We start from the raw sequence: 22593 nt of genomic DNA, 5'->3' as shown, positions 1-22593 counted from the left end.
TTTTACTCTTAGACTTTCAATGAGCAGTAGGTTTATCAAATTAAAATATATTTGGTACATAGGTAACAGTCTGAGATTGGCTAATGTATAGATTCCAGTGATTTCCTGGCAATATCAATTGGATCCATAATATAAAATGTGTAGAGAAAATATCATTATATAGTTACTTGTTAATTAGTCCATCAAATTATGTATTGGAAGTGAAAGGGGTATGTAATTTTTATAAATATTTGTCTATTTTAAAAAAGGAAATTTAACACAGAATTTTGATGTAATGGTATTCATGGTATTTATGTAGTGTTTAAATTAGACCATTTCAGTTACAATTATTTTCATCTTAAAAGTGTATTAATGTTCTTCCATTTCAAAAGCAGTTTTTTGCATTTATGTAAGAAAATACTTTCTGCACTGTTTACTTGCCTTTGAACTGCTATGCATTAAAGTATATTCTGGAACAGTACAGGGTGCACAGACTTGGGTTTTAATTCTATTAAGCCAACAAGGCCTCCATTTTCTCAATCTTAATTCTCTGTTCGTTAAAAAAAATTCAGTTGCTCAGTTCATATAAAAGTACTAATACTGTTGAATTTAAAAGAACATTTGTCCTTATGGGGTTTCCCATTAAGAAATTCTCCAAGATTTAGAGAATTCCAACTGTAGAAATAATTAGTCATCTTATTTCAGAAATACATAATTTATTAATGTTTATTTTTTTCTACATCAGCTACTTCTGACGAGTCAATTTCCATTCAAAATTAATGAGAAGGTTCTGCAGGTGCTAACAAACATATTTTTGTACCATGACTTCTCTGTTCATAATTTTGTCAAAGGATTTCAGGTAAGTGCTAGTGAAAGTAGATGACTAACTTTAGAAAGTTGAGTGATGGTAAACTTTGTGTCTAATTTTCACTATGAATGATGATGCTGTGTATGGATGAGAGATTTACTGACTATTCCTGCATACAAGAAATCCTCATACACATTAAAAAGTAATATGAAAGAGAACAGTATGTGGTAAAGCACTTCTCAGTGACAGCCAGTTTTTAATCTTTAGGTATTTTTCTGTATATTCAGTCATAGGAATGTTGTTCCTGTTTTCAAACAGTTGGGGAAATGTTAGATTATGTTTTAGGAATCAGGGTGACAGGTGTGATGGCTTAGACCAGGGGTCCCCACCCCGGTCCATGGAATGGCACCGATCCACAGCATGCCAGAAATTGGGCCGGGCCAACAAGCAAAGCCCCATCTGCAGGATGCGGGCAGCATATGCAAAACCATATCCCCTCTGTCTGTGGAAAAATCTCTCTCTCGTTGGTCCCTAGTGGCAGCTGGCTTAGACTATCATTTGTTAGTGTGGAAGAGTTCTGATTTTTAACTTTGGCCATTGGGAAGGCAGATCAGAGGCAAAGGACTGCATTGCTGTTTCAGGGACATGGGACAATGGAGCCCTTGTCTCACAAAAATGCCAAAGGTATGTCAGCCCTGGATTTTATTAGAAGAAGGAAAATACAGAAATAGAGGACAGGGGGAACTGAAAATTGCAGCAGCCTACTCTGCTATAAGACAAGATGAACTCAGAGTCAAATAAGAGAAGGAAAGGCTTTTCTTCAGGCTAATAAGCTTTACAATCACGTCGCTTGATTATCGAAATTTCGTCCCACTTGCCTTTGTAACTCGTGGCCTATCAGTATATAAAATCCATCTTGAAAAATGTCAGTTTAAAGATTGAGTCCAGCATAAATTTCCATCAGCAGAAAAGTTTTGATAAGGCAGAGTTTTTCAGTTGGATGAACGTGGGCCTCAGGTGATACTTGGAAATTTCTTCATCACTTTGTAAGGTTGGAGGATAGTGGAAAAACTGGTGCCAAGGAGCTACAAAGAAAGGAAGGAATCAATTGCATAAACACTGTTTATGTCAGAAGAATCATTCTGAGTTTGGAATATTCTTACTGGCAGAATAAAACCAACAGGATTGATCTCTAGTTCGGTGTTAATTTTAGTATTCCTGGTATCTAGTTGTATTTTTAAAAAAAAAAAGCTTAACAAAACCTTGCTTCTCTTGGCTTTCCTCTTGACCTGCTGTTGGTCTTACAATACAAACAAGCCTTTCAAATAATGAAGACCCAATTACTGTATATTAAACAATAAAATGAACTTATTTTGTTGGGGACAATAATTTCATATATCAATGGGCATTTAGAGTATCTTAGATAGGAACTCAAAAGCTAGTTTGATGCACTGGTTAAGGTACTGGCCTAGAAACTGGGAAACCTTAAGGCAGGAGACAGCTGGTGACCTTGGACCAGTCCCTCTCTCAGCCCTAAGCAGAAGGCAATGACAAGCCATTTACAAAATCTTGCCAAGAATATGGAAAGGACTAGTCCAGATGATTGCCAAGAGTCATCACTGATTCAAAAATGCATATGCATGTGCATACATAAAAGATTGGAACCAAATAGATATTAAGAGCTGCGGTGGTGCAGTGGTTAGAATACACTGCAGGCTAATTCTGCATTCCACTGCTAGTAGTTCGATTCTGACTGTCTCAAGGTTGACTCAGCCTTCCATCCTTCCAAGGTCGGTAAAATGAGGAGCCAGATTGTTGGGGACAATATGCTGACTATGTAAACCACTTAGAGAGGGCTGTAAAGCACTCTGAAGTGCTACTGTATATAAGTCTAAGTGTTATTGATAATCACACTTACATCCCTAGCTCAGCAGTAAGTCTTTTTTTAGTGTCAGACATCATATTGTGCTTACCTCAGTGATCAGTTAGCCAAAATTCCTTTTTCTAGAACTTGTCTGCAATTTGCAATTCAAATTAGACAGAAACCACCTAACATGTTTTGTTGTACTGCCCTTATTATCAAGGTAGCTATCATTCTCTCATTGGTTGCGTATTTGAATATTTGCCAAGATGATTAGATAGGTTTTATCTTGTTTTCCTCTTATCAGACCTTAAACCTAACTTTGCATATAGTATACCCACATATTGGGTCACTGTTTTAAAAGATAAATTGCTACAGAATTAGATTTGCAATAAAAAAGAAAAAAGAATAAATATGTCCAGAGTAAGTTAAGTTACATATGGTGTTGGAATTTTACATACAAATTCAAATCAGTTTGTTATGCTATATTATTGTCATATTGTATGGTGTAGTATAATTTTGCTGTCCGACTTTTCTGATAACAGATTGAATTAATGTATATATGTGCATATTAACAGAATTACTGAAAGGAAATGGAGGTTTTCTAGACCAACCCCCTGCTCAAGCAGGAAACTATACTATTTCAGACAAATGTTGTCCAATCTCTTCTTAAAAACCTCCAGTGCTCAAACACCCACAACTTTTGGAGGCAAGCCATGTTTTTATCCTGCTGTCTGATTTACAACTATATTAAAATGCATATTGTTTCAGCTTCAGAATAACAGTTCAGGAGAAATTATTTATTTTTCTAAAAGCTATGATAATATTTGAATTGTTTTGATCAGTGTTCTTCCAAATTTTCACTTTACATTTGGACTTCCTTGTTCTTACAGCTGTCTCTGTTGGAACATTTTTATTCACACCCTCTCAGTTTGCTATGTTGCGAAGTACAAGAATCTGAGAAAAGAGTACAACTTTTATCACATAATCAGTTTGAAAATATTCGAAGGTTGCCATCTTTTAGAAGGTATATAATTAGCTAAACTTCTTGTCATTGCATTTAATTTTTTTTCCCCATTTCTTAAATCTTTTTGATTTAAGAAAAAAATAAACCATTCCAATGTGAGGTGAATGATACAAATAAATTTCCTAAATTGCACATATGTGCAAATGCATATCATCTTCATATTAATTTATTAATATATATATATATAGCTACTCATCTTAAATGAATAATTCTGGTCAACCAACAAAGTACTGTACGTGTAAAAACATTATGAAACCAACATAAACCAAGACAAACTATAGCATTAAAAACAAAAATAATACAATAGCTAATAGTAATACAATAGCTAAGGTACAGTGTAATCACAATAACAATAACCAACACACAAAAAGACACATTCTGCTTCTGCTAACATCCAGGCTTAATGCTTAGAGGGGAAAAACCATGTCTTCATGAACTTCCAGAATGCCATTTGCGTCTCGGAGGACGTTATTATATAGGACAGGTGCCACAATAGAGAGGCGTGTTTCCTGGGCCCTCCTGGATGATTCTGTTCCATAAGAGGGACCTAGAACATGCCCATCCTGTCAAATCTGATGAAAATGTGACTCTGTGCTCTTTAGGGCTTTAAGGGTGATAACTAACTTGAATTGCATTTGGAAGCCTACTAAAAGCTGGCATGTACAATTGTGATGTACTTGGGAGAACCCAATACTGTATGTGCTGCTGTATTCTGGAGTATCTGATATTTTTGAATGGTTTTGAATGCTGGAGAAGCTGACACAACAAATATTATTTTTGGAATTGAGTTGAATGTCAACTCAATGAGGAATGCAAAAGAGAAAAACCCACCATATTTCTAGTCAGAAATATTCAGAAGGATATATCTGATTTCTCCTGTCTAAGCCCCTTCCTCGTCATATGATTCAGATTGGAATTATTATTAAGGAGTTATTAAGGAGTTGGAAATTAACCTCTAGTTAATATCCAGGTTTGAAATTAGTTTTTTCTTTTCCTCTGTTCAGATTTGTCGAAAGCCAGGAAGTAGAGAAGCAGGCTGCATTGCTGACTGATGACGAATGTTTAAAGGTAAAATCTACAAAATCTAAAAAAAAAATCTACAATGTTTCTTATTTCTGTGAAGCAATAAGTATACCATCCAGAATTTGATTTATATAAGTGTGCCTTCATTTCACTCCTCACGTCTTCCAGATCTGCTCCATTGTGAGAATAAAGTGGAAGAATCAGGTTTGCCAATCAGAATTCCTATAAAATAGAAAATGATACATTACGAAATTGTATTTTTATTACAGAGAGACTATGTACCCTCTACACTAATTCTTCAACTATTTATACCTGTTCCTTCAAACATAATTAATTTTAGTTAATCATTAGGAATAAGTACATTTCAGTCTAGTCTAAAAGAAAGAAAAATGTACTTCCAAAAATGAAAAGAAGGAAAATATGCTACTATGATGACTGCTTTAAATTTTTGCTATGCTTTTTGGAAAAACACCTTGTAAAGAAGAATTCTAAAACAAGGAGGTAATTTCCTTTGATGAGGGACTGAAAAGAGAAACAGCCTAGAATACTTATCAGTAAACCTCCTGACATAATGAACCCTAACTTCATCTTTTGCCACTTACCACCCATGCCAGGGCTAATAGGAAATTCAACATATCCAAAGAGAAGAATTTGCCCATTTGTGATTTTGAGACTAAAGGAAAATGTGAAAGGATATTCTGTGGATTCAGGAGCTGGTAACTGAATGCTGCATTCTGTTTAATTCTTAATTTTAACTGTGAAAAATGAAAAGATTTCACATGCTGTGTTCTTTAAAATTTAAAAATTGAACAGCAGGTTGGTGAGCATAATCTGACTACTATAATTTACTTGCTATGATAATTATTCTAAAACAAGGGACATTTTTCAGTAATAGCTAGAGAAATAAATTAACATAAGATTCAAAGAGAGGCTGGGATACAAAAATACCAAAAGGCAAAACATAAATCAACTTTGTATCAGGCCTTCAGAGGCAGCCAGTACTGAAGAAGCTGTTTAAAATCCATATTTTAAATTGCTGAAAACAGTCACTGTGAATGATAGGTCATAAAAATTCATTTCTGCAATGTCCCTGCATTATTCAATATGTGTCTGTCTTTTTATTAAAGTTAGCTAACAGGATTTTAAGACAAACATGGTGCTGTGATTTAAAATAATAAACTAAACTAGCTGCTTCATAACTCATATTAACCCAAACATAGTTTGTTTTGGTTTTGGCTTATTATAGTATAATGTGTTGACCCCAAGTTTTAAAGCTTGTTTAGCAATCACTGTAAAAGAAAATATATTTAGCATGATGCGTATGTCCTGATTAGGTTTACTCATCAAGCTAAGCCTCAATGTAGGTTTGCCTGTTTATGTCTTATTGTGATATGTGAACCACACCGTTATGATTTATAAACCATGATTTACTATTTACCATGTAATATAAGCCCAGTCAATAGCAATTCATAAGGTACAGTTAACTATGGGCCTCTGTGGCTCAGGCTGCTAATGCAGTCTGTTATTAACAGCAGCTGCCTGCAATTACTGCAGGTTCTAGTCCCACCAGGCCCAAGGTTGACTCAGCCTTCCATCCTTTATAAGGTAGGTAAAATGAGGACCCAGATTGTTGGGGGCAATAAGTTGACTTTGTATATAAATATACAAATAGAATGAAGACTATTGCTAACATAGTGTAAGCTGCTCTGAGTCTTCGGAGAAGGGCAGGATATAAATGCAAATAAAAAACAACAACTAAATCATGGCTCTCCTATGCGATCCTAGTCACGGAGTCACCTACTATCATTAAAACAGTGAAGTAAAGATAAATCTAAATGTACTTACTGAGTTGCAGTGCCAAACTGCATGATCTTTGGTCTTCTTTGTACTTGTGTACTGCTGTCCCAGGACTTATTGACAAATTGGCTTGCTAGTTAGATGTGATGACAGCCTATTGTTTGCACTGAGGAAGAAGAACCTGAATGAATTGGGATGTATAAGGAAGAGAGGAATGTGTAAATGCAAGACTTATTGATAATGGACATGCCAGAACTTGGAATGTTGTGTTAAAGGCGGATTCAATTAGTGGAATTTATTTGTTGCTTAAAGAAAAGCATTGTATATTTGCAGCCAAATACTCCAGCATGTTTATTTAGAAGCAAGTCCCACTGAATTTTCTGAAGCTAAATGTCCAGACACAGAAAATATGTAATGATGAGATGGTTTTTGAATATTAACGAAGTAAAAGAGACTATTGAAAGATGAATTGCTAACAGCTAGTAAAATCCATTTACAAATACATCTCTTGGTGATATGTCTGTATTTGACTCAGTCTGAGCAAACAAAAAAGTTATAAAGCCAAATAACAACAACAAAAAATCATACTTCATGATGAGAAGTGTTCTCACAGCTTTAGGTTTAGTATGCATAAAGATTGTGCTCTTTTTTTATAAAAACAAAGCATTGTTTCTGAAAAAAAAAGTTCTTATTTTATGGAGGCTTCAGTTCATATTGATCTAGAAAAATTATTCACCTGTAGAGAAACGGTACAGTAATAAACCAGTAAAAGCACCTGTTTTAATGCTACATTTTTCTATTAGATAGGGGGGGGGAAATCCGTTAGATAAGGCTGTTAACAGTGTTAAATCTTCCTTCTCTGGAAATTGTCTAATTTATTTCAGTTTTATTACAACAGTTGAGTTTAATTAAAAAAAAAAACCTGTCCTCCCTCCCAAACAAAGAAACACAGCAATTCAGCATTAGCAGTTCATCATAGAACAAAATGTTCTGTTGGATCTCTTCACTAAATTTAAGGAAACTGATGTACAGATGGATTTTCTCCTTAAATCTGCAGAGTGGAAAAATGAAATATATGGGAGACAACAATATATGTTTCTGTCTCCTGGAAGAAACAGATGTCTCGCTTCTACCAAACACTTGCCTCTTCTGTGAATTACTGTACTTTTTATTATCCTATTTTATTATAACACTGAGTCTTCTGGTTTTGCCAAAGATTATTGTAATATAATATTCCCTATAAACTGCAAGACATTTAGGACTTGATTCTGCACATCTGCACATTCTGCAAATATTTTTAATTTATTGAAAAAACTAGGGGACCCATTCTTCCTGGGGAAAAATGCTTATCTTTCAGCTTACTAGGTACCAGAGATACAATTTTTGCTCTACTACTTTAAAATGAAATGAAATGCAGTTAAACTCAATGAAATTACAACAAGATATTGTTAATGTAAATGGTATATTTACAATTTTCTTATAACTCCATTAGCAGTAGAGTCACTAAAATAATTTGGGATTTTTTTCAAGTATTCAATTTAGCTGTTAGAAGTTTGAGGATAATTCAGTGCAATTTTTTTTGTACAGGCTTTGAGAAAGGATACGGATACTAACTGGTCATCTGACTTTCAAATTTTTATTGCTAATCTCATCCCCCTTTTCTCTCTTCTTTTTTTTTATCGCTCCCCTTCTAAATTTTCACTTGTGACAAAAAGGAAATCTTTTTGTCTCAATTTCCAAAGAACAATGCACCCTAGAACCCTAAATAAAGCAACTTCTACTACATATGTAGCAAGTATGAATTGAGGGCATTTGGTTCATCTTAGTTGTATTTAATAAAAGGCTTTTCAATTAAAATGACTTATTTATAAACTGGGGCCTTTTAAATAAGTCAGATGGTTTGAATGTTTAAAAAACAACACCTAGGAGGTTTGAGAGTTTATCCATTTATTTCAACTTGTTATGGCTGTCCACTCCAATAGACTCTGGGCAGATTTAGATTTAGATTTTGTAATCTAATACATAGTTAAAACAACATGGACAAGGCAAGACGGCCTGAACTAAACCCAGTCACATGACATGCCAGGGTCCACCCCTAACAGCATAGCCCTGAGGTTGAGAACCAAGTTTTAAAGACTTCCAAGAACTCCGGGGGGGGGGTCCATCCTGATTTCTTGAGGGGAGATGCTGTTCAAAGTGTGTGGGACACAAAAGAGAAGTCTCACCTTTTTGATCCCACAAGATGGCAACATTTAATAAGCACCCACATGCCAGACTGGCAGAAATGGGAGAGAGGCGGTACCTCAGACAACCAGTCCTTTTGTTGTGTAACTGATACTCAATGTTCATAATTAGTTGGACTATAGGTTTAATGGGAAAGGGCTACCTTACTGAATGGAACATCTCTTTCAAACACATGTTTTCCTGGAATCCCATTGTAGCTGTAAAGGACAGTGTCATGATCCCCCCAAAAAGGCACAACTGATTTAAGGAGTTGCTGATAGTTGTCTGTCTCTCTGTAATTGTTTGTATCCATTCTATGAGATCCAGCAGGAGACATGCTCCAGATCCCGTCTGGCAGAGTGGAGTGCCATCTGCTTGTTCATGTATCTGTGAATAAATCCCATTCAGTTTAATTGAGTTTACTTCTGGGTAGAATATAGAATAGCAGTGCAATTTGTAAAATAATTTCGTAATGAGTAAATGACTAATCAGACACTTCCTTTATAATTTTAGGAAACAGCACAAGCATTGCTAAAAGATCTCTATTGTTACCATGAAAATTATTTCCCAATTTTGCGGTGCCTTCATGCTTTCACATCTTCTCTTCCAAAGTATCCATTAGGCAAACAAGTATGTGCTCTTTATTTTATGTCTCATATTTCGAAATCTTGAATTTGGTTTGCAGTCCTGCTGCTTTTTCTTTATTTTGCCTGCCTGCACAACAGTAAGATAAAGCAACACTAACTCTTTTTTTACTGCCGGCCGCTCGATATATTCAAAGACAAAAGGGTCTTGAAAGTATTTTATAGCCCTTTTGACATTGAAATAATTAGGTTTAGTCAAATTGTCCCGGCTTCTTCTGAGAAGCGAATACTGAAAAATATACCTGAGAGTGGGAAAGAGATAATTAAAAAGTACATTTATTGTAAAGCGGTGAAAGCAGTTTTTTTTTACAGTGTGAATCTGTTCACATTAATTGTATGTACTTTCTTTTTTATTATTGAGCTAACATTCCTGGATAGTGTAGGAGTTGTTTTCCATATCTGAGATCAGTGAAGCCTTACAATTTATGAAGCTTTTATTGTAAGTAACAAATTGGTAAAAATGAACTTTTCATTATGATATTTGCAAAACATTTCCTGTATTACAGATCAGAGAGCTGTATTGTGCATGTTTGGAAAAAAGCGTATGGGAAAGAGAGGAATATGAGTCTGCCATGCAGCTGGTGAGGTAGCTCTCTTTCAGTTTCTTTCTTATATTCAAGACATATCAAAGTCTCCATTAGCTATTTAAGAAGAACTTGGGGTTGGAAATATATTGCCAGAAGAATAGTGGTTTGGGGTTGTTTTTTGTTTTTTTTTTGTTTCAATTTTTTGGCAACTGATCATATTTTTTTAATATAAAATAAGTGTCTTTAATTTAATGTTTGTCCTTTGTTAGTGGAATTGCCAGCTGGATTGCACAGCCAAATTCTACTTTTTTCATTCAGACTGCTTGATCTTAGGATGAAACCAGTGGTGAGTTACTACCGATTCTCCCCAGTTTGGGAGAACCGATAGCGGAAATATTGATGTGAGAGTGAACCGGTTCGCTCCAACCGCCAGCTGAGCCCTCCCGCCCGCCCCTGCGCTATACCTACCTTTATTCCTTTGTTTTTAGTCCAGCTGAAAGGCGTGGCAGAGCGGATTGCCATACCTCAGCTGTTCAGCAAATCAATGTGCTTGTGCAAAGCACGCCACAAAGCGAACCGGTGGTAACACCAGTTAGAACCCACCACTGGATGAAACTATTCAGTTCATGGGTCTGCTTAAATTTTTTATCCTGCAGTCTTTTTTCCAAGGACTCAATGGAACAACTCTTTGAATTCAGTTAATCCAGTGATTGAAATAAAAATATAGAAATTTAAACCTGAATCATCGTGATCCAGGCCTAATACATTAATCAGAATACAACTCAGACTGTCCTATGGCACGTGTGTGTATAGAAGTCAGAAATATGTTCTACCTCTTAGATGTTATTTCTACAAGTAATATTGAGATCTGTTAAATTGTGTGCTCTCAAAGACAGGAAGGCATACCTGATAGGACAAGATGGTAATGATGAGATGAGAGCCACACTTATCAGATGGGTGGCTGTATAAATTGGATGGATAGACAGGTGGATGGATGGGAGGGATAGGCAAATGTGATTTCAGATATTGGTTACGGAATTTGGGTAATGTTTCTTCCCTCCCTTTTCAAATATTTTTCTTTTCATTTTGGATTATGATAATTATAACATAGTCCTATGGGCAGGGACTTTTTTTTGCCCAATATACTTTTATAAAGGTTATCTAGAAGTGTAATTAAGTAGAGAGTTCATTCAAGTATGACTAAGAAGATCTGAAATACTGTGACTTGGATCCAGGAGTATTTTGCACAATGAGAAAAATATTTATGCTTCTGCAATGGTCCCTTTTTTAAGTTTCCCAATTTTCTAATTTCTGCACCAGTTGAGGCCCTCCAATTAATATTTCTTTATTTATTTTTATTTGGATTTGTTATAATATAAAATATGAATAGAAATTTAAGGAAAGGAGAAAGGTGGGGGGGAGGAGTGGAAAGTAGAAAGAAAAAGCAGTGGCTCCCAGGTGTTTTTTCCCCCACTGCAGTAGAATACAACTCAATTTGTATTTTTAAAGTTTTCCAGACTGTCAGACATAGCTTGGAGATCCTGTGCAGGGGATTGTAAAGAATGGAAAGTTCAGCAAAACCTCAACCTAACTGTTCAAACATTTCATTTATACACCTCTGAATGTACAGTAAAGCTTTCCATTTATGGATTTAAAGCATTTATTTCATTTTAATTTTATGTAATTACATTCTATCCTGGGAAGTCCTGACAACCTGGAGGCAGCATCAACATAATCTTCATCCAGGGCCTGGATAAAAAGACTTGTAGCGTAGATGATCCTGGAACCTGGTCAAAAGTTGTCCAACAAAGTTGGGCCCAAAAATGGTCTCTTGAGAAGGGGCATACGCTTCCTTCAAGGAAGACAGAACCTTTCTCATAAAAACATACTGACTACTGCTTGGACCCAACCAATCTTCTGGGAGGCCTTGACAAATCAGGAGGGGCTTGAATTTAAAATACAAGTGGCAGAACTTGCAGTGATAAAGACCCTCTCTCCATTTCCTTGTCTCATATTTCTCCCAGATAAATATAAGATGGACTTCTGAATTCAACTCCGAGCAAAGCTAAATTTTGTGTTCATACTGTATCTCTTAAAAAGTTAATCTGCTTTTTGCTTTGTTTTATAGTATTTTATTATGATTTATCAAATTTTTGTTTTGTTGTGTAGATATAATGCTAAGTAAGAGTTTTATCTTTTGAGAAGATAGGCAAATATACTGTACAGACACTGTCTTCTGCTGTACACTTATTAGATAGCTCCTAGTCTAGACTGATCTTGAAGTAATCAGCAAGGTCAGATCTGATTACTGTTTGGATCGATGCCATTAGGAAATTCCAAGAATGTAGCCGAGATTGGGAAGTTGAAAAAAACATGGAAGAAGATGACTGATTATTTCCGTATTGTTAAAACAGTGAGTGTCATGGTTATGTTGTGCAATCACCAGTCATCAAGCTCAGTTTGAGGGAGACTTTATCTTTTGTTGTACATCTGCCTGCACTTGTTTCACTATTCTTTTTCAATAGCAAATTCTTCATATTCTTTTTTTAGGATGCTGGCCAAGGATGAGTTGGTGGCTATTCTTGAAAAATGTGTGGACATTCTTATATCCTCTTCTGCAAAATGTCTTAGAAAGGCTTTAGAAAAATTGGAGAAATACGTGCAACTACTTAAAAATCTTGAAGGTACTGAAGTTTTGTTAGCTATTCTAATTCCATTATTATTTTCTGCAGCCCAAGTCACTGAAGAGATGTAGAAAATTCTCTTATTATAAAAAGAAATGCCTGGCATTATGAGAACAAATAAGGAATAAATTAGTTGGTTTGTTAAGATTTTTTAGGCTCCCAGTTAGTAAAAAAAAAGAAGTCAACTTATTAATGTTGAATTTAGCCCACTAGTTTGAGAATTGAAACAATAATGGATGGATCGCAATATAATGGATTGCATTTTAAATTGACATTTCTTAAGGAACACAATGACTTTTAGCTAAATGGTTGCATTGTTTTTGCTGTTATTGGTCAACAGCATAAAAACTTACTCTGCAAAACTAAAACGCTTTAAATGCCAAATTAGAAGTTGAAGAAAGACAAATAACCAACGATTGAAATTAAAAGGCAGGTTGTGGTTGAAGGAAATATTTCATAATGGTAACAGGAGTTCATCAGTGGAACCAGTTACAGGGAATCGGTGGTCTCTCATTTACTGAACATCTTCAGAAGAAGACTGGGTAAATATTTGTTGGGTGATGCTCTTATTTAGGTTCAAGTGTATAGTGAGGGGGGGGAGAGAGAAAATAGATTCAGAGGCCTACATGGATCTGATTCTGTGTAATTCTATGACTACCATTATATTCCTAGCATATTTAATGGAATTGCATGGGGTGTTAATTACATCTTACACAGTAAAACAACTGGGGGGATTTCCAAACTCAGATTTCCCTTGCTGTGCTAGGGCGTTGGAGATCAACTGAAAATGGAGATAAACTAAAAAAGCACCCACCTTCCTTGCCTTTTTCTCCTTCCTTTGAAAACCTTACCCCATTTTTTTATTTGACCAGTTCAGAAGCTAGAGATAAGTTTGTAGATTCCTCATTGGCTCTTTTCTGCACGTTATAGTATTGCATATCCCAAAAGAATGGGTTGAGTTGTAAGAAATAAAAAATTGGGAAAGATTACAACCATTAGGCAGTCAATAAGTACATTGTTTTTTGTTTAAAACAAAATAATATTATTATTTCAAAAATAGGTTCAGGTTCAGGTATATAGATAGATAAAATTACAAATATAAATATCTAAGGGGACAAAACATCAGAAATAGATAAAAATCTTGCATACATACACCAGAGAGCTATTTTTGAATGTAGTATTTGTGTTTTATGTTACTTGAGTTATACTCTACTGTCTTAAACCGTGCAAATTATTTGAATCTATGGCACACACATATGGCTAGTAAAGGAAGACGTTTCTGAATATGTTAAAAACAATAACTAAAGCTGCCTGGAAGGCATTTGAACTGAATTTCATAATTTCTGAGAATCTGCTGAGCAAGACTTAATATGGGAGTAAGTGTTGCAGAGGGATTTCACAGTGTTGTTTCATTTTATCTCTCATTAAATTGTTGTTTCATTTTATCTCTCATTTTATCTCTCAGTAAATCCTTAATCTTATTTTGTTTGATTGTAGGAAGCCAGAGGAGAGGAGGAGTGGAAGATAACAGTTTCCCCCCCCCCCAAAACATGCTGGATTCGATCTTGATTTGCATTTATGTGCATGAAATTACCTACTAAATTCTAGATCCCATGGCGTTTTTTGATTTCGATTGCCATCTCCAATGTCACCTGCAAAGAAAGATCTCCCAGTCCTCTGAAATCCTATGGGGTGGGGTGGGGTAGGGTGGGGGTTTGCTGAATATGTGTCTAGAAGTCCATCCAACCAAATCCCATCTTTTTTTCAGCTAGTGCAGGTAGAGCTGCTTCTTTTCTCACTTGGATCCTTTATGGAAAATAATTACATGTTTTCTTATACAAATCACAGGAGCTAGTGGTGATCAAGAAAAATCCATATCTTCACTGGAAGAGCTTCAGAAAAAAACAGATCTGTATCATCTTCAAAAGGTCAGCATATTTAACTGTTGACTTTGTAATTCTAATGTTACTAATAAATTGACTGGTATATAATATGCCCTCTGAAATAAAAACTAATCAAAGGAAAGACATTTCAGCTTGAACCAAAGGCAGGATTAGAATTTTAATATATCCCAACATGGGAAGAAAAAATGCTTCTCATTACCATGCCTGTTCAGTATTTCTGAACATATGTAGAAATATGCAAGTTAACTAGTTCTGAGATCACAGTTTCAGTTTTATTTTGTAAAATTGCTTCTCTTTCTGTTCCCTCTCCCTTTTCTGCCCTACTGGTTGTTCCTTACTTTATTTACAAAAGGAAAGATGACATTGACGAAGTGTGTGCATGTGTCTCAGTGTTAATTACCCTGTTTTTATTTACTGGGTTTTCTGATTATATTTCATGTGCATGTAAGTTTGTTACAAAAATATAGGAGCCAGTCCAGTAAGAATAATAGTAACAGCTCCAATTCTTCTATAATCAAGTAACTGGAGAAATGGAAAGACGGTCTTTGCCTGACTGGCCAACTGTGGTGTTTAGTAAAACAAATCAAACCAAGCAGAATTAAAATGGTTGCTTAGATCACTGTGTTTTATTTGCTTTTGTTGTAAAAGAATTGTGTAACTAATAGATACAGTTTAATATCTAAGAACCATCTAGTATTTCTATAGTTCTGTTTGCTTTTATTAGATTTATCCCCCCCACTTTCCTGCAAGAGCTCAAGGTAACTTATATGGGATTTCCTTTTCCCACAACAATCACTCTTTGCAGTAGTTTTGACTGAGAAACATCAACTGGCCCAAAATAACACAGCAAGCTTCCATGGCTAGAGATGGACTTAAACCTGAGTGTCCCAGGTTATATATAATTCAATACCTTAATCACTTCTAGCTTGGTAAAAGTATCTTTGCATTTCCGTATGATCAATAGTTGTAAAAGAACAACTGGTTCTAATTTAAAGAATATGCATCCCTTAAAAATTGAAGAAGCAATTCAAAGGACACATTAAGGCATTTGGCTGTACACACACAAAATAATCTCCTTAGTACATAATGTGGAAACACCTATGGACATGATTAATACCGCTTTATATTATAGACTTTGTTGGAGATGAAAGAGTCAAGGAGAGTAAAGAAACTAACAACGTTCGAAATGCTCCGTTTTGAAATTGTTGACTTTATAGATGGCCTTGTGAGGTGAGCATTGCTTTTTTCTAAGGAGCTTGTGAAATCCATTTTGTCTGCCTCAACCTTTCCAAAGGGGGGGGGAAAAGTTTGCGGAATTGAAATTTGGGTCTACAAATTAGTTGGTAAGGACTATTGTTTGTTTATGTCTGTACTACAAAATAATTACAAAGCATGAGTAAAATAGAAATTGTTGCACAATTTTGCATAATGAATTTATTGGTAGGAAAAAGCTGTTTGAATTTAATGGATTGTAGTTTATAAGATGGAGAATAAACCTTATCTCCTGCGTTTTCTCATTTCTCTCCTATACTATTTTTTTGGGTAGTTTTAGTTCTGTTGAGCATTTTTGTTAGATTCCGACTTCAGTATGGTAGTACACCAAAATTAGACATTTTGAAAGAGAGGGTTTGGGGGCTGCAGGTTGCCCAACTTGCCAAAAATGTTTGGGACTAAGTTATTGGATATATGCCACCAGCCAATTCTACACAGTTGCTGAGTTCACTTCTGGCCCCACACAGAGGTGTGGTGTTTTTTTAAAAAAATTTTAGGCTAAGGGTTGCCCTTTAAATTTAAGTGGCATGAAGGGGATTACAGTCCAAATAAAACAACTATGACAAAGAAATGAGCAGGACCAAGGCAACCAATAAATTGGTTATGTGGATTGTAGTAACTCTTAAGCTATGGCTGAACAGTCTTAAGCGTGATTTATTTCCAGTCTACATTTGGTCTAGGATAAGTTCATAGCTTTAAGAAGAAAATTGTAATTTGAGAAAAAGGAAACACTGAAAGAACTGAACAAAAAGAATAGAAGCCAAGGAAATAGGTGGAATGTATTAATATATTGCAGGATTTCTCAGGCCCAAAAAAGATCATTATTCTGATTTTAGAGTGAAACCAGTTTTTAAAAATCTCATCCAATGTGCGGTTGCCCCAAATGAATAATAGAATTAAAATCTGAAGAGAGTATAGTGGAAATGGGATACGTGTAAATGTTGGTATCATTAAATAATTTTATCAATGATTGTAGAATGTTTCGATATCACCATCTTTTTAAAAGAGGTAGTATAGTCTGTGAAGCCTGCAATTAAAAAAACCTTTTTAACACTTAAAGCTAAAAGTGGGCGCTACATGATGCCAGAGTGCAATGCAAAACATACATGTTATTTTCTGAGGTTTATGATAGAATTAGGAATATCCTTCTCTCTTACCATTTTTGTATGCTATTTTAGGAATTACCTTGCACCTGCAGATATGCAAACACTGCATGAGGTGATGTATTTCAGTGCAGCTAATACTCTCCGAGAGCATTTAAATGCCACCCCACGTGCTGCTCTTCATACTGCTCTCAACAATCCATACTTTTATCTTAAGGTAGGAAATAAGAGCAAGGCAATAGTCTTGTAGCCTCATTTCTCATCACATACGAACTATTGAAAATGTCATTACTTGAAGAATTTAGTTTGTCCATTTCTCATACCACTGTCTTTTCCACGTGACTAGTTGAAGCTGTAAGAGCTCAGCAACATGCTAAATACTTCCTTGTCTTCGCTTATCAAGGATTCTAACATTTTTTCCTGAAAATACAGGAATGTGACCCTAAGCAAAATCTACAGGAAAAATAACATTTTAAGTGTAAAGAAAATAAAGAGACTTCTCAGAACTACAGTAACGTTACTATTGCAGGAATGTTCTAAATCATTAAGAAAAATGTCGGTGAAATATTTCTCCATATAATTTTATCATTGGAAAATTATGATAAAATAGTATAGAGATGTCTGGGGGGCAGGGGTGTCAGCTGCTGATCCTCATGAAAGCTAAGCGAGTTTGCACTTGATAGTACTTGAATGAAAGACCATCAGGAAATTCCTAGACTGGAGCCAATCTAAAAAAGAACAATCTAGAAGAAGCCACAGGCAATCTAGTCCTGCATAGCTACCAACTAGAGGAATGTGACAGAGTAGTTACAGAGTAGTTACAGAGTAGTTACAGAGTAGTTACAGTCACACTGATGCCAGTATGTGTTTACTAGTACACCGATGGCAAAACATTTAGACATTGCTATAAAGTACTACAGAAATGTCCAAGATTTTGTACCGAAATAACACTTTATAGCAAGTGTTAAAAATCATGCTAACTTCCCTGTTATTGTTGCTTTGGCTATAAAAAATAATAACTAAAAGAGAATAGTGATGGTAGTTACAGCTTCTGGAGAGGATAGCTGGACTATTGTCAGAGAGCTCAGTCCAAGGAACTCTTATTTTGCAATCCTAGGGGCAATCCCAGACAGTAGGAAATAACTAGAAACATACATGAAGTTTTGCTTGGTTGTCTTTATCGGAGATAGTTGCCTTCTCTATTAAAAAGCAGTATTTTTTTCTGGCATCTATTTCAATGAGCCAGAGGCGAGAAAAATGGTCTTGTAAAATGGAATAGACAATAGCCCATAAACGGAAACAGCTGCATATCTTCACTTGCAACTGCCTGGCCTACTGTAGGGGGGGTGTGTGTGTGTGTGGGGGGGTGTCACTGTTTTTTAAGGTTCACTTAATACAGCTGTGGGCAAATTATGCCTGTATTACCACTGTGCTGTTGAGAAGCTGCCATGTGCATTATACTACATCAGCTATATAGCTGAGATGAGAGTATCATTACCACATCAATGAAAGATATCTGGTGCCTATTTTTTATTGTGAATTTTGTTTATCAGGATGACTCTTTGAAATGTGATGCGGAATCCATTTCTGGTGCAGCTCCTGATATTTGTATAGCATACAAGCTTCATTTGGAGTGTGGCAGATTGATTAACCTGGTTGACTGGCTGGAGGTAGGTAAAATGATTCAGTGGACACCTGCTATTCTGCTGGATGTTTTTTTAAGCTGCCATTCATGCTGACTATTAGATTCAGTATGAAACTCTACAGTGCCTTCAAATCGAATCTTTATTACAGTAATAGACCAGCATAAGAATGGCAGGGTACAGTTAATTAAAAAGCATTGAAGACACATCAGTGCAGATCCTTCATGTTCTTCCAGGTAGGGTGTATTAAATCATAATTTGTGTAAATCCTTCCAGATGTTTTCTACCAAGATTCAATAAACGAATTTATTTATTTATTTATTTATTTATTAATCGTATTTATATACCGCCCTATCTCCCGAAGGACTCAGGGCGGTTCACAGGCATTTAAAAACATATAAATATAAATACAGAATAAAAACAATTAAGAAACTTATTTGAAAGCCCGTTAATTAAAATATACAAATAAAACCCAATTAAAACCCATGAATTTAAAACCTAGCTCAGTCCTGCACAATTAAATAAATATGTTTTAAGCCCGCGGCGGAAGGTCCGAAGGTCCGGAAGCTGGCGGAGTCCGGGGGGAAGTTCGTTCCAAAGGGTGGGAGCCCCACAGAGAAGGCCCTTGCCCTGGGCGCCGCCAGACGACATTGCCTTGCTGACGGCACCTGAGGAGACCCTCTGTGAGAGCGCACGGGTCGGTGAGAGGTATTCGGTAGCAGTAGGCGGTCCCGTAGTAACCCGCCCAATGCCATGGAGCGCTTTAAAGGTGGTCACCAAGACCTTGAAGCGCACCCGGAAGGCCACAGGTAGCCAGTGCAGTCTGCGCAGGATGGGTGTTATACGGGAGCCACGAGGGGCTCCATCTATCACCCGCGCAGCCGCATTCTGGACTAACTGCAGCCTCCGGATGCCCTTCAAGGGGAGCCCCATGTAGAGAGCATTGCAGTAATCCAGGCGAGACGTCACGAGTGCGTGAGTGACCGTGCATAGGGCATCCCGGTCCAGAAAGGGGCGCAACTGGCGTACCAGGCGAACCTGGTAGAACGCTCTCCTGGAGACGGCCGTCAGATGGTCTTCTAGAGACACTAATAAGGAGGTTCATCTCCCCCCTGCTAAGCATCTTCCATCATTTTTGGTGATATTTTCTTATTGAACATCATTGGAGTTTGTTTTAAAGAGCAGGGAGATGCTCCTTCTAAATAGATTTAATTTTCTGGAGGAAAATAGCACAGAAAATAGCTTCTGTTTTGTTAAGTTGGGACTCTGGGGAGAATGGGAGCAGTAATAGCTTATTGCTCCGTCTGGCAAAATGGGAAAGTCTCTTCATTTCTTGCTCTGTGAGGCCCAGCTAGTGCTACCTTGGTGGAAGAAAGGCCATGAATTTTTTTCCTTCCATGGACTGCATTTTTGCAGAATATGCAGCAACTGAGACAAATAATGAATGTGGGTAATAAAGACAACCTTTTACCTCTGCTTAGGACTCTCATTTGCTTTTGTTTCATCTTTATGGTTACCTACTTAAATTAGGATGGAATCTATTTTGCGACTTGTGATATTTGCTCTGGAATTTAATATTTGAGAATCTTATTAGGCAATAAATTATATTAGTTTAAAAAAACCACATTAAAATATATACAGGTATTATGTCTCCCTATTTACTTGATCTTGGCAGATGCTCTGCCTCTAGCAATGAAAGTATAATATGTGAACTAGGATGTGAACTTTGTACAACTTTTCTGAATGCTTTTATGACATGATGTTATTTCTCTAGGCTTTTTCAACAGTTGTAACTGCAGCTCGAAATACAGATTCCACAATCAAAAACCAGACAGATGACATTATCCAGTATCCTTTTTTTGATATTCTTCTAAGAAAATCTACATGAAAACCACAGTATCTTTTTGAAAATGATCTTTTAGATTGTAAATAGAGAGACAGTTTAGAGATTATACCAAGCTAAGGATTGGTTAAGGTTTTATAGGATGAAATCAAAATTCAAAATAACCTTGACTGATTTGAACTGTATGCCAAATCTAGAAGGATAATGTTCATTCTGACAAGTATAAGGCTATGCACTTGGGTTGGATTGGGGAAACCTGGGCAGCGGTATGAAGACCTACAGCTACCAGTAGACCGCTAGTTGAGCACAAGTGAAGAGTGTAATGCAATGATTAAAAGAAACCCAATAGAATGAGCCTTATTATTCTTCTCTTCAGATCAATCACAGAAAATACTTCTATTATAGTTGCACTGGTTAAATTATATTTGAATTATTGCATCTATTTTTGGACACTGACTAAAGGGAGTGGGTTCGGAAGACCTCTCCCTGGAAGATTAAGGGTCTAAAAGGGCCCTATGGAAAGTAGCTGAAGATGCTGGACATCTTGTACAGGGAAGAACAATCGGAAGTCAGTTGGAAGGCAGTCTTTGTGTCAAGAGCTGTTTAGTGATAGAGCAGCCTACTGAGAATAGCTCTAAACTCTCAAAGTTTTCAAATAGCTGCTGGATGATATAATTTAGTGGCTTCCTGCACTGAGCATAGGATGTTTGACTAAACTACCCATATCTCTTTGCTCATACGCATCAATTTTGTTTTGCAGAAATCTTTAATTACAATTTCTATATGTGTAATAGAGCTTACCCAGTCTTTCTGATTTAGGTGTGATCTTCTCATGCTAATATTTCAGCATTTCATTCAAATGAGTGTTGCTACTTCATTTTAGTTTACTATATAGTAGCATGCAAGGTGATCTACTGAGGAATCTGGAATTTAACAAGTTAAGGAGGAAATAAATGAAAATAACTTCCTGGGAACTTTAGGGCAGATTATTGAGGATGCTAAGCAGTAGACGCAAGCAGGAAAAAGGGCAATAAGTAAATAACCTACTCTTGGAAGATGAATTCCAGAGATATCCAAATTTGCTGTATTAATTGAAGATATATTACTTGGTAGATTGAGCATAATCCAATATTGTAAGGCTATGGCAAAGAAAAATGAGCAATCTATAAATGTGCTAAACTGTGTAGTAAACCATCCCAAACGTCGTTCTGTATGTGTAGTAAATTATTAAATCTTGATTGATGGAAATGTCATTTCCTTGACTAGAACTCCAAGTGCTCGGTTCATTAGAGCAGTATCAGAACTGGAATTTTTGGGATTCATAAAACCCACAAAACAGAAAACGGATCACGTAGCAAGGCTGACATGGGGTAGTTGTTAATATGAAATGATTCTGTAGTAGTTAAGAGAAATATTATCCATTATAATGGCAGTAATAAAGTATACAAAATGAGTTCCTGGATTTTGCTCCTTTTCTAAGTAGGCATAGAAGTATCTGCTTGCATAGAAGCAAGATAACTTTTGGATTAAGATATACTTCTATGATTTTTCAAGCAGGGTATGTCAGTTCAAGCCTATCTCTTCATCACTTAACCATCTGCTTCTCTTTTATCTTCATCATGCTGAATATTGTTACTGCCCTCCCTTTAAAGCTATTCTTTGAACCTTCTTTAATTTTTTTTCTTTTTGCAGAGATCTTTGTTATTTTAAAAGCAGCTATTTATACAAGATAGCTCTAAATTGCAACACATGCTCAATCTGGACAGTTGACGTATATATTATGCTTAAATTTCTCTGCATACAGAGAAATTGTATAAATATAGCTCAAGCTGCTAAAGTAAAAATAAAAGGGCAGATAATCCGTATACACTTCAACATATAGCTAACCTGGGTTCACCTGTTTTATTCACTGTTTTCAATTTATTGCTACCTTCTATCTATCAAGACATCAATTTAGATCACTCAGGCTTAAAAAATGCAGGCTTCCTTTTAGTTGGCAGCAGGGTTGCAAGCACTTCAAAAGTGCACATTTCCAGACTTCCCTCCTAGCTTGGAAGAAAGGCACTAGAAGAAACTGCTTATTTAAGTCACTTTAACTTCCAATGAGTAGATTCCTTAACACCATGGTACCTTTTTTCCATCAATCTTGTAGAAAAAGTAATCCGAAGTTTAAAAAGTGCTGCTTTATAAATCACATTGTCCACACTTCTAGCTACATTTTTTAGTTAAATTAGAATGTTTCATTCATACTAGAA

The 22593-nt window shown here is 36.0% G+C and overlaps 1 protein-coding gene and 1 long non-coding RNA gene across 4 annotated transcripts in view; one reads left to right on the top strand and one right to left on the bottom strand.

Annotated features, from left to right (window-relative positions):
• Positions 1–21791, top strand: part of ORC3 (origin recognition complex subunit 3) — a 42096-nt gene extending 20305 nt beyond the window's left edge. For 2 of the 3 annotated variants that reach the window (XM_058175338.1, XM_058175328.1), the window contains exons 9-20: positions 725–838; positions 3542–3675; positions 4680–4743; positions 9232–9348; positions 9869–9948; positions 12440–12573; positions 14422–14501; positions 15610–15707; positions 16928–17069; positions 18406–18522; positions 20270–20343; positions 21614–21791. In XM_058175338.1, the coding sequence (XP_058031321.1) occupies positions 725–838; positions 3542–3675; positions 4680–4743; positions 9232–9348; positions 9869–9948; positions 12440–12573; positions 14422–14501; positions 15610–15707; positions 16928–17069; positions 18406–18522; positions 20270–20343; positions 21614–21719 (1260 nt within the window). In that variant the 3' untranslated portion in view covers positions 21720–21791. Of the gene's footprint in view, positions 1–724; positions 839–3541; positions 3676–4679; positions 4744–9231; positions 9349–9868; positions 9949–12439; positions 12574–14421; positions 14502–15609; positions 15708–16927; positions 17070–18405; positions 18523–20269; positions 20392–21613 lie in introns of all 3 variants that reach the window. The other variant, XM_058175348.1, reaches the window with a different exon arrangement.
• On the bottom strand, positions 838–9225 carry LOC131194425 (uncharacterized). The gene is made up of 3 exons (XR_009154171.1): positions 6544–9225; positions 4811–4920; positions 838–1872 (listed from the first exon to the last, which is right to left on the bottom strand). It is a non-coding gene; the product is annotated as an uncharacterized LOC131194425 (long non-coding RNA).
• Positions 21792–22593: the final 802 nt, after the last annotated feature.

Source organism: Ahaetulla prasina, chromosome 1 (genome assembly GCF_028640845.1).
Source record: "Ahaetulla prasina isolate Xishuangbanna chromosome 1, ASM2864084v1, whole genome shotgun sequence".
Lineage (NCBI taxonomy): Eukaryota > Metazoa > Chordata > Lepidosauria > Squamata > Colubridae > Ahaetulla > Ahaetulla prasina.
This window is presented reverse-complemented; position numbering and strand designations above follow the sequence as displayed.